Source organism: Hippocampus guttulatus, chromosome 19 (genome assembly GCF_054856545.1).
Source record: "Hippocampus guttulatus isolate MCC_2025c chromosome 19, RoL_Hgut_1.0, whole genome shotgun sequence".
Lineage (NCBI taxonomy): Eukaryota > Metazoa > Chordata > Actinopteri > Syngnathiformes > Syngnathidae > Hippocampus > Hippocampus guttulatus.
Window position 1 is genome coordinate 548,649 of NC_141279.1, and position 10,531 is coordinate 559,179.

Here is a 10,531-nt window from a genome sequence, read left to right on the forward strand (position 1 = left end):
GAGAAGAGGGCAGGACATGTGAAATTGCTTTCAAAAGCTTCAAATAAACACTTGAATCACAGCGTTTTCTTTTACAACCGCTGTGTTGTTATATAAAGGCAAACCTTTTGATCAAAAGCTATTAGTTGGTCTATTGTACATTTATTCATTTACATGTTTAGTTCTAGCACTTACAAAACACTGATGAGACAAAAAAATCTCGTTCAACGGCCAAAATTCATCAAGATTATTATCATTACTCCCCAGCTGAGTCAGCCATTTTTCTGCAGGTAAATCATGTCTACATTCAGTGGACATTTATTTTGAAAACAGCCGGGAAATCAGTCGTTTAAAAACTATTTATTTAAAAACAACACATGGCATTCCGAATTCCCATAAAGATCCCATCCTATCCTAGGTGCAAGTGCAAGGGGCTGCACTTTTCCAAGCGCTTAAAATGTCGGACCATCAAAACATCGACGCCAAAACACTTCAAGTAACTGAATAATGCCCCTTTCGGGGGGGGGGGGGGGTGCTTCGGTTTCCCGTGAAGCTGCTGGAAGACGGAGGTCAGCATGAGAACACTGGCAGTAGTTTCGCAGATGGCAAAAATGATTTTCAAAAAGAAATGTGCTCCGTTCCAAGTCGGTAAAAGTGCAGTCAGTGAAGTACCTCGACAATTTGCACCACTGTCCTGGAGAAAGTCGAGGGCTCCATGGCGAGGGTGGCCGGCCGCAGGGCGCTGTGCAGCCGCGACTCGTAGCCGCCGTCGCTCATCCACGCGCACGGCCTGTGAATGAAATCCGTGTCCAGGTCGGCGGCGGCGGCCGCGTCGCCCGGGCCCGAGGGCAGCTCGCGGTCCCAGTCCGATTCCGACGAGGACGGGGAGAGGCGGGCTACGTCGGGGATCAGCGCGGGGTCGATGCGCACCGAGGTGGATTGTTGTCCGGAGAAGCGCAAAGGGGTCTTTGAAGCGGGCGACCATCCCGTTTCAACGCTGTGACCCAACAGTTTGAACGGCGAGACGGGTCGTCCGTCTCGCGCGCCGACCATTTGAACAACAGAGGTCATCTCGGAAAAACGCCACTCCTCCCGGGTGAAGACGCGACTTTCCGATTCAGTGCTGTCCTCGCCATCTATTCTTTTCCTTTTGCCGCGGTTGCGGTCGCAGCTGGAACACCGACGCCGTTTGTCGGGGTTTGGGGATTGCTTCAAACAACACGGGGGCTCGGTGGAAACCGGACGGGAGCCCTTCGCTTCTTCCGGACCGGACGCAACCGCAGAAGGAAACGTGAGGAAGGAGATGGGAAGCGATTCAGACCCGCTTTGAGTGGTCTCCGTTTCACTGTCATAATATTGAGGACTGAGGACAGGAGGTTCCGAGTATAGACTTCGCGTCTCCGTGTCGTCGGGAGTGAAGACTTGCGGGCTGAGGACCGGAGGCAGGGAGTACGGGTCAAAGGCTCGATCTTGCGCAGCGGGCCGGGGGGAGGGCGGCAAAGGAGAAAGGCCTTGCGGCGCCGTGTTGAAAAGCGGGAAGGGCCCGGTTGCAGTACGGGCGAGGTCATCGGGTTTGGGGCACTGGATGTCAGCTGATGTCGGGGTCGGATTCGGGACGGGATCCGTTTTGTCGGGTGACTTCCTGGACCGAAGAGGAGAAGAATTCAGAGCTGGGATGGAGGAGGAGGATCGTCTTTTCAAGGCCCGAACTTCACGTTCCATCTCGGCGTCGGTCAGATGCACAAGTTCACAATGCTCCGGGACGGGCGGAGCATCTGGCGGCCTACAAAGGTCACATTTGGACAAATTAGCCGCCGCCTATTTTACAACGAGCTCCGGAGCCGAGGACGGATCCGCTCGGACGTCGGGGCGACACAAGGTACCTATTCGGCACTTCGTCAGCTTGCTCGGAAGAACCGAGGTCAAATGCCGGAACCATTTTGAGCACAAGATGCTCCAAGGCGCCATAATTGGAGCTCTCCGCGGCAAAGGCGCGATGCCGATCGGACCGCAAGTGCTGCGGAAGACAAAAATCGAATTACTCAAGTCTCAAGACGTCACGCCGACGTGTAGGAAACGAGTCGGTCACCTCTGCCAGGTTAGCGAAGGCCTGAAGGCAACATTCACAGTAAGAGATGTTCTTCTTGCGCGGGGGCCACGGCGACAGACTTTGAGACTTGTCCTTACTGCCGCATTCCACTTTGCTCTTTGGCCTGACGGTCGCAAACACAAGCGTCATTACGCATCCGCGGTGGGATTCATCATGAGGTAGGCGAGCAAATTTGCCGGAACCAACCCTGATCGCTGCGCCGTCTTCTCAAGGCGAGTAGGGGGCGGCGGCTCGAAGGGACTGACCCGGCCCAAGTAGCACAAGGAGGGGAAGCGCATGGACTGCACGTGCAGGGGCTTGTACTTCCTGGTTGCATGAAACAAGACCGACTTTCGTCTTGAAACCACTCGAATGACTATCGAACGATGCGGTGAGATTTCACACGACTGAAAACGGCAACTGCTAAGAGGCGCCGCCGCCTTGGTCAATGAATAGCGCCGAGTCAATCTCAATGCACATTTCATGGGAAATCAAGTCCAAATCAAGCCAAGAGTGATTTCTCTCCCTTCCGACCCGCACCGGCAAAAGCGGTCCATCTGCTGAACTATTTCCTTCGCCTCAGTGCACTCGCGTTGGACACGCGTGAGGGGAGAGCGGTTCGATTAGCACGGTCGAGAGGCGAAATGAAAAGAGTTGCGAGTGTACGCGTCCCCGGCGGGAGCACGACGAGAAACGCGATCCGGCCGTGTTCGGCGTTTCGTGGCACCCTGCCGCGGGGCGCGAGGTCGTCACGTTCCGTTCCATTCTGCTCCTTGCCAGCGGGCACACTGAGGAAAGTCGAAACCTCTCCATTCGAGCGCCGCGTGGTCTACTTTTGCACGGGAGGAGCGGCGGGGCCAACTCCTTTCATCTCAAATGGGTTTGGGACTTGCGAGGGGTCCTGTGATCACCGTATGCTCGCATCACACTCACCTGCTGACGTCTTCAATTTTGAGGAAAGGAGATCTCAGAGACGCGGCTGTCAAACGCAAAGCACAAGACATGAACGTAAATCAGATGGCGTTTGACCGCGTGAGCCTATTTAGGACAAATTCGCTGACCTTTGACACCACGGCAAGAGGGCTGCTTGCTGGAAGTCCTCTGCGAAAAAGGCGCACATTCACTTATTTACACACAGCAATCATAAGAACGATTCCCCCGACAGGTCAAGACCTCCATGTTACTCATTTACAGCCAACCGCAGCGGAAGCCGCGAAGTTGGATGGATGGAATGTTGCTTGAATTCCAAATTCCTCCTTTTGCAACTCACGCCCTTGTCACATCTCGGCGGAATGACGGTCATGCACCCGACTTTGGAGTCAGCCAGTCCTCCGTGAGGCGTCTCCAGTTGGCGCAGAACGCTGCTGCGCGCCTCACTCCTACTCCGGCATCCCTTCACTGGCTCCCCATACACTTTAGAGTTCTCGTGTACATCCGACTGTTTGATTTCAAATCTTGAAATGGCCTGGGCTGGGCTGAGCTCCTCCGTGCCCGGTGCCGATTAGCGGTACGGCGAACTAAGCGGAAGCTCAAAAGGGGTGGACCCCTTTTCCGTTGCCGGTCCTTTTCTTTGGAAGGACGTCCCGCCGAACGTTTGCAAGCCCCCCCCTCGCTGCCCCTCTGTAAAACTCGTCTTCAAACTCATTTGGATTCTTTGGCATTTGACGCCGTATGAAGCTTGAGTTTTAGTTTTACCGTCTTCATCTTTAGTGTTTGTTGTTGCTTTGAATAGTTTTTGCTCCGCGCGCAGCACTTTGTACACAGCGCCGGTTGTTTCAAAGAGCTCTAAAAATGTCTTTCACTACTTCGCTTACCTCGGCTCTGCTGGGTTTGACGAGGGCACACTCGCGGTTCAGCTTCTTCAGGTAAATGAGAACATCTACGGCAGGCGGCGTTAAGGGATACTTCATTTCAAAGGCAAATCAAACATTTCACCATCATCATCTTCGACGCCTCAATCTGGCGGATGCCTTGAAATAAGCACTCGCGAGGCGCCGTCTGCCGAAAGTCGGGTTCATTGCCACTCGCATTCATTTGCTCCGTTGCACGGCGAAGGATACCATCCGCATGAACAATGCTCACTCCCCACGAACGGGCGTTTGACAACACGTTGCTCGCCTGCGGCCGCTCCTGCAAAGTAAGAGCGCGTTTCTGTTCAGGACAAAATGGCAACGATGTAAAAGTCTGTTGATCGGCGACTGACGTTGTTGCGAATGGCTTTTTCAAGCAGGGCTTTTCCTCGGCTGCCACAGGCCTGGAGAACACAGTTGGACAATCAAAAACACTGACTGCACGGTGCTCAACACAGACTTGATCTTTTTTAACCCATACAAGTGGTGAGTGACTGGAGTTCTGTCATGAGCATGAGTAAAGAATCGCGGTCGTACCGCTGGCCGAAGAGTTCCCGGTCGGCGCTTGCCGCCGTCATCGAGACCACCTTCTCGCTGCTGGACGGGCAGCTGGGGTTCATCGCTCCTCCTGCTTCCCGCAAGCTTTTTCTCCTCCGTGCCCTCCTGACTTCCCGTAACCACAAAGCTCACATCTCTGTGGAGGAAGCTCTCCACACTCTTTGAGAAGAAGAAAAAAAGAAAGGCTCAGTCGTTTCTGGTGGTGACGGCCCTCTACGCATACGGTGAACATCGTAAGACATGTGACGTACTCCTCCAAGGACAGCGATGGCTTCCAAAAGCAGGGCTCCGAGACGTTTTTTCACATTGTCCAAATAGAAGGTCTTCCCCTCCAGCTTCTTCTCCCCAGGATGAAGTTTTCCCAAAAGTCCTGGCTGCTCTGCACACTGCTGCGGCATGATATTCCTGATGTTGCAGGGTTACGTTAGAAACATTTAACATGATACACAGGGTCATTTGTTAACCCCTGCGCCCTTCTCAAGTTGTTAAAATAATGAACACATTTTGGGGCAAGTCTGAAATTGTAAAACGGATGACGGTACTGAAAAGCGCTCAAATGGAAGACGACAGAAATCTGATCATATTCGCTGATACTGCTTGCTGCTGACAGTCGGAAGATATTCTAAGTTAATGTCTGTTACGGTTAATCGATGATTAAAAATAGCTGTCAATTGATGCGATTGTCAAAAGCTTGTCGACCTTTTGATTTGCGACGCACTTCAAATACAGAGTTACCATTGTTTACATTTTAATCCTCATTATTAGTAATAATGATCAACCGTTTATTAATGACTTGGGAGTTAAAAGAGAAAAAAAATCCTGCAAAATGCCATTCCTCGAGACAACACAGCAGCCAAAGTGGTTGTCAAGTGCTGTAAACTCATCGGACATATTAGGCAAGCAGAATATGACATCCAAGTCACGTCTGTGTGCATGTGAGGGTATTTGGATCATTTTGACGTTTAGTCTGAGATCTAATCTGTGTTAAAAATGTTTTTAAAAAGTAATGCCACGCGACAAATCCAGCCAACTCGGTGCTAGCTTGAGAGCGGCTAAGCTCGTTAGCTTCAACTTCGACAAACCAAGCCCCGTCTGTCAAATTTACAAGACGGAACCGGTCAATTTAGGACCCCGGTATATTCCGTGCCACCAGGAGAAATGAAGTCTGCGCTACTTACCTTTGCCAAGTTTGTATTTAAAGACTTTTGGTTTAGGTAAAGACCCCCCACAAAAATCGACGGACAAACGAGCTACCGCCGATTTTCAAAAAAAAAAAAAAAAACACCGGCGGAGAACGGGTCACTTCCGGCACGATGTTGCATTGGAGTGCCGCCTACAAAAAATGAATTCTCAAAACTTCGGTGACGTGGAAATACTGGATTTATTCTTTGTTGACTCCAAAAAAATATTCAAAATAATGACACAGGTTGAAGTGAATGCAGTGGAAGACTGCTACATATTTGTGACCGTAGTTTGCAGGGAGTAAAGAAAGGTCAACCTATGAATGACACACACACACACACACACACATCTATAACTACAAGTATTATATATATATATATATATACACACACGAGATGTAATAAAAAATTGTGTGTGTGCGTGTTTAGTGGCTGACAAGATGGGAATAAGCACTCAAGAGGGCGTGACTGATGATATGATGGCTTTTATATTCCTGTTACAATGTTGTGTCCCATCCATTTTTGAAATCCAAATACAGCAAGTCAAAGGAAAGGAAAAGTCGAGCAGGGGTACGCGGTGCTTCATTAAAGCCAAAGTAGTGGGGGTGGGAGAAAAAAAAAGCGTTTTCCCTTTTAGATCCAACGTATCGTATCATGCATATCATTTGCATGACTTGAAAGTCGTGTTTCAAACATTGGTCCGATGGAGCAACTTTTTTTTTTCACTCTTCTCCCTGAGAAGCTTCTAAAAGGGACGATTGTGGCGTGTCTTGAATGTAGTGAACTCATTTCAAATAAAATTCATTTGAACTCTCATCTCGAGTCTGCATTTGCAAGAAATCGAAGAAATTGGGCTAACACTGTCTGATTTGTTGTTTCAAGCGCATGACGACAAAAGGTGTTTGCGCTGATTTGCATTTTGTTTTGGGTTTTTTTTGCATTTTTGCCACCCGCTGTTGGGCCAGGTCCCAATGCCCCGTGAACAACGGGGGTCCACTGGATGTGCGTTTCACCTTTAATGTCTTACCAAATCATTTTTAGCATCATAACCAGAACTCTGAATGAAAAAAAAAATCCAAGGACTGAAAAATGTGTGTGTAAAACCAAACCGAACATTTTGAGATGCTGTCACATTTCATAAAAAAACAGAACAAAAAAAAAAAACTAAACGCTAAATTGTTTTATGTTCGTAATTTTAAATAAACATTTTAATGCTTTCTAAAATTCATTGTTTGATTCTGCCACGAGAGGTAAAATTCAAACTCAGTTGGCATATCTGCTTCCGTACATAACACTTGTTCTTGTTTCGACATAGCTTGTTGTTTTTTGTTTTCCAAACACTCTGGAGATTTCTCTCCGATCTATTGCATACGATGACAGCACCCTCGTCGTGGTTCTTCTGCCGTCACGTCCGCGATCATCTCTCCTCCGCGATTTTCTCGAGACGGTCCATGACATCTTGGCCGCTGGTCCAGGGAACCACGTTGGCCTTGAATTTGGCGCCCTCCGACTCCAGCAGCGCGTGCATCGGGTAGTCCTTCCTCGGGAAGACGGTGTCTCGGGGCCCCAGGGCCAGCGAGGGGCACACATCGTTGGCGCCGTCTCCGACGTAAAACACCTGCTGGAAGGGCGCGCCGCGCTCTTTTTGCCTCAGGGCCAGGTACTCCCTCAGAATGACCTGCTTGCACATGTTGTCGGGGCAACGGGGACACGAGTGGGCGTGGAACGGGAGCAGCGCCAGCCGGCCGCCGGCGTCGAAGCTGGCCGGGTTGGTGAAGATCTTCCGGAAGAGGTGGCGCACCCCCGCGCGCTTGAGCCAGGTGTCGATGAAGTACATGTTGGCGTCCGAGACCACCGCCAGCTCAAAGTCGCGCTGGCGGCCCTGGAGGAAGTGCAGCAGGGCGAGGGCGCCGGGCGCCGGCGGGATGCTCTCCACGGTCGAGCGGATGGCGTCGCGCGACACGCCCCGCTCGGCCATGTAGGTCAGAATCTGCCGCATGTGCTCGTTGTAGTGGCCCTCGCGGTAGCCGCTCTTCAACCAGTCGGGGAGCCGCCGGCCCGGCAGAGCCTGCAACACGGCGTCGTCGCTGTTCTCGTTCACGAGGGTCTCGTCAAAGTCGAACAGGACCAGGAAACGCGGTTGAGGCTGCGCGCTCATCTTCGCTCCGCCTTCGGCTCACTGCGAACAAAGTGTTAGCGTTAGATCGGCCGTGAATCCGGCGCTCGCGCCCGAGCGTCAATTGGCAAACGGTGGCGTTACGATGGAGGGCCGCGACTTCTCCCGTGCAACGAGCGGCCACTCAAACCTGCACAAAAAATACGGCATTCCTGGTGACTCGCGTCGCTACGTCTGTTAGCAAGCCAACGCGTAAAATCCATCGGCCGTCACGGGGGCTAAGTCTGGAGCCCCTGAATTCTGCCAAGGAACAAGCGGCCCACCGACCATGTCCAAACGTACTTTAACGGCAAAGTGGTCGATTACGGTTCCTTTGTTTGCTCAAAGAAGCCAAGATTTCATGCAGTTTCGAAATCCATTGGCCTTTGGGGAAGTTAGGACTGACCTCTGGCCTACTTCCATCACGTGTTCGGCAGAAGGGAGAAATAAAGCGATTCCGTTGTCCCGTGATGGGGTTTGCTACACGGCTAAACATTTAAATCTGCTGCGAAATTTGTTGCCCTTTGGGACAGTTATGAGCGAGCCTGACAAATTTTCCCCAGCAACACCCCCCCCCCACACACACACACCTCCCCCCAAAAGGTCTTATTCTTCCTTACTCTGCATATTAACTAGCTACAATTGTACATCTGGTGCCAAGTTCACTGGCAACCATGATAAGCCTTTTTTGGTTAGTCATGACCGAGCTCTATGAAATCTACCAGGCAACATATGTTACCGATCAAATGTTTTGACATGCCAATGGGGGGGGGGGGATCCCTTTTTACTAATGAATGCCATTTGTGTGCTTTCATAACAGCGGAATTGACTACCTAAGCAGCTGGCGCCATGTTCCTCGCAAATACAACTCACCTGAAAAGACCAGTTTTTATTAGTTCAACTCTACAACCACCAGAGGACCACACCTGGCTGAGGACACGTCAAAACATGCAAATTATATTAGAAGGAGTCGTGCTGACACAAGGGGAGGCGAAGGAAAGGAATTTATTAAGATTAATTTATTAAGTGCAATATAAATACAAAAGGGATAAATCGCAGTGCTATTTACAATTGTTTTTCACATGCATATATTTATTTATTTAATGATTATCCAGCCATAACCTCAGTGCCTGAAGAATGCTGGATATGGAATGCGTCTTCTGCCAGTACTTTGTTTTTCTAACAGAAATTAAATGTCGCGCACACCCTTACGCAAGCGGCGGCGCATGTCACAACTGACTCTAGTTTGAGAGCTGTTTTTGCAGATAAGGGGAAGAAGTGGGGCAGAAGATGGACTACATCGGGACCAGAGGGCAACATAAAAACGGGGGCAAGAGCGATAGAGTCAGGGGGTGCGGGGGGGGGGGCGTGGAGGAAAAGGCCATGGAGGGCATGAGGAAAATAATTTAACAGCCTACATATGCCACAAAATGGCGACAAACACTCTTCTCCATTAGATAGGGCTCTGGCGTGACTAAATGAAGCACCTCCCTTAACTTCAGAGTTCCTTGGTCCCAAGATGGCGCCAGAATAACATTTCTATATTAGACAAAGCTTTATTCAGAGTACAAAAACGGAATGGATGAGATTTTCAAAAATGCATATTATTATCTGGTCACTTGACACATACAACTGTAAAGATAATTAATATTAGTTAATGTCAGAACATTTGTTCGCAAGAAATGCGCTGTGGGGGGGTTGAATGACACTCTTTGTCTCATGTTGTATTGTGTTAATGCTTGGGAAAAAAATGAGCAGCACCCCCCCAAAAAAAACACAAACAGAAAAAAAACTAAAATCGGTTGATTAAAATCGGGCAGTGATGAATTGGTCGGGACCTACTTCGTGGAAATTTTGTTAGGTGCACATTCATGATATTTTTATCATTTCAAACTATTGTTGTGAATGTCATTGTAATAATGATGACAGCTCATAAAAAGCATGTTACCGCGTGGGATATGAATGGAATCTGAAAGCTCCATCTCGCTATTCAATAACCGTGATCACTTTCTCAAAGTAATACTACAAACTACTAAGTAACTAAGTATAACTAAGCGTAAGTGCAAGTAAGTAATGGAAAATAATGACGAAATTTAAAGGGTTAAAAATACCTATGGGTGACCCCCCGCCCCCAAAAAATAAAAATAAAAATAAAAATGAACAGAATTGGATGGAGCCCACCCTCGTTTTGACAACCCCTAAGTGAAGATATGATAGTCCACTCGTTCATGAATGAATGACAAGAGAGTATGTCGCGGACATATCTGCACACTCTAATTATAACACAGTGCCGCTATTTTGGCATACGGGGTCACCACTGAAAGTCATCATAAACCGAACGTTGGTCGCTCGGAGGGGGCTCATGCCTCACACACGCAAACGTGTTGGTTTGCTATGGACATTAAAAGCGGAGGCGGTAAGAGACGCGAGAGAGAGGCCCTTACCGACGAGGCAGCAGCCGCATCCCAGTGACAACAGGATCCGTTAACAGGCTCTTTGCCACCGCTGCAGCAGTTCGCTGGAGGGAGGCGGCGGCAGTTCTAAACATACACAAACATCGAGCGTGATAGAGCTCTCCACGATACGTAACTCGTCGACCATGTTGGATGTGCCCAGTCGCCCGGTGAATCGGGACCAAGACACAATTATTTCAACAGCGTTGGACAAGTTACTAGGCAGATGTAGCCAACTAAGTTAAAGGTCATTCTACATTAAATGT

At 49.5% G+C, this 10,531-nt stretch overlaps 2 protein-coding genes across 3 annotated transcripts; both read right to left on the minus strand.

Annotated features, from left to right (window-relative positions):
• Positions 1–279: 279 nt before the first annotated feature.
• On the minus strand, positions 280–5,752 carry dbf4b (DBF4B-CDC7 kinase regulatory subunit). The gene is made up of 12 exons (XM_086099553.1): positions 5,655–5,752; positions 4,728–4,881; positions 4,456–4,635; positions 4,272–4,322; positions 4,129–4,198; positions 3,883–3,947; positions 3,130–3,169; positions 3,002–3,047; positions 2,276–2,395; positions 2,069–2,192; positions 1,863–1,996; positions 280–1,762 (listed from the first exon to the last, which is right to left on the minus strand). Exons 2-12 carry the CDS (start codon positions 4,872–4,874, stop codon positions 640–642), a joined length of 2,100 nt encoding a protein of 699 aa, XP_085955679.1. The 5' UTR covers positions 4,875–4,881; positions 5,655–5,752; the 3' UTR covers positions 280–639.
• A 374-nt stretch (positions 5,753–6,126) lies between these two features.
• LOC147189365 (putative phosphatase phospho1) lies at positions 6,127–10,386 on the minus strand. Of its 2 annotated transcripts, none has more exons than XM_086099513.1 (2): positions 10,257–10,386; positions 6,127–7,836 (listed from the first exon to the last, which is right to left on the minus strand). In XM_086099513.1, exon 2 carries the CDS (start codon positions 7,813–7,815, stop codon positions 7,075–7,077), a length of 741 nt encoding a protein of 246 aa, XP_085955639.1. In that variant the 5' UTR covers positions 7,816–7,836; positions 10,257–10,386; the 3' UTR covers positions 6,127–7,074. The 2 variants fall into 2 exon arrangements, with proteins under 2 accessions (XP_085955639.1, XP_085955640.1); XM_086099514.1 differs by lacking the exon at positions 10,257–10,386 and adding an exon at positions 7,964–8,153.
• Positions 10,387–10,531: the final 145 nt, after the last annotated feature.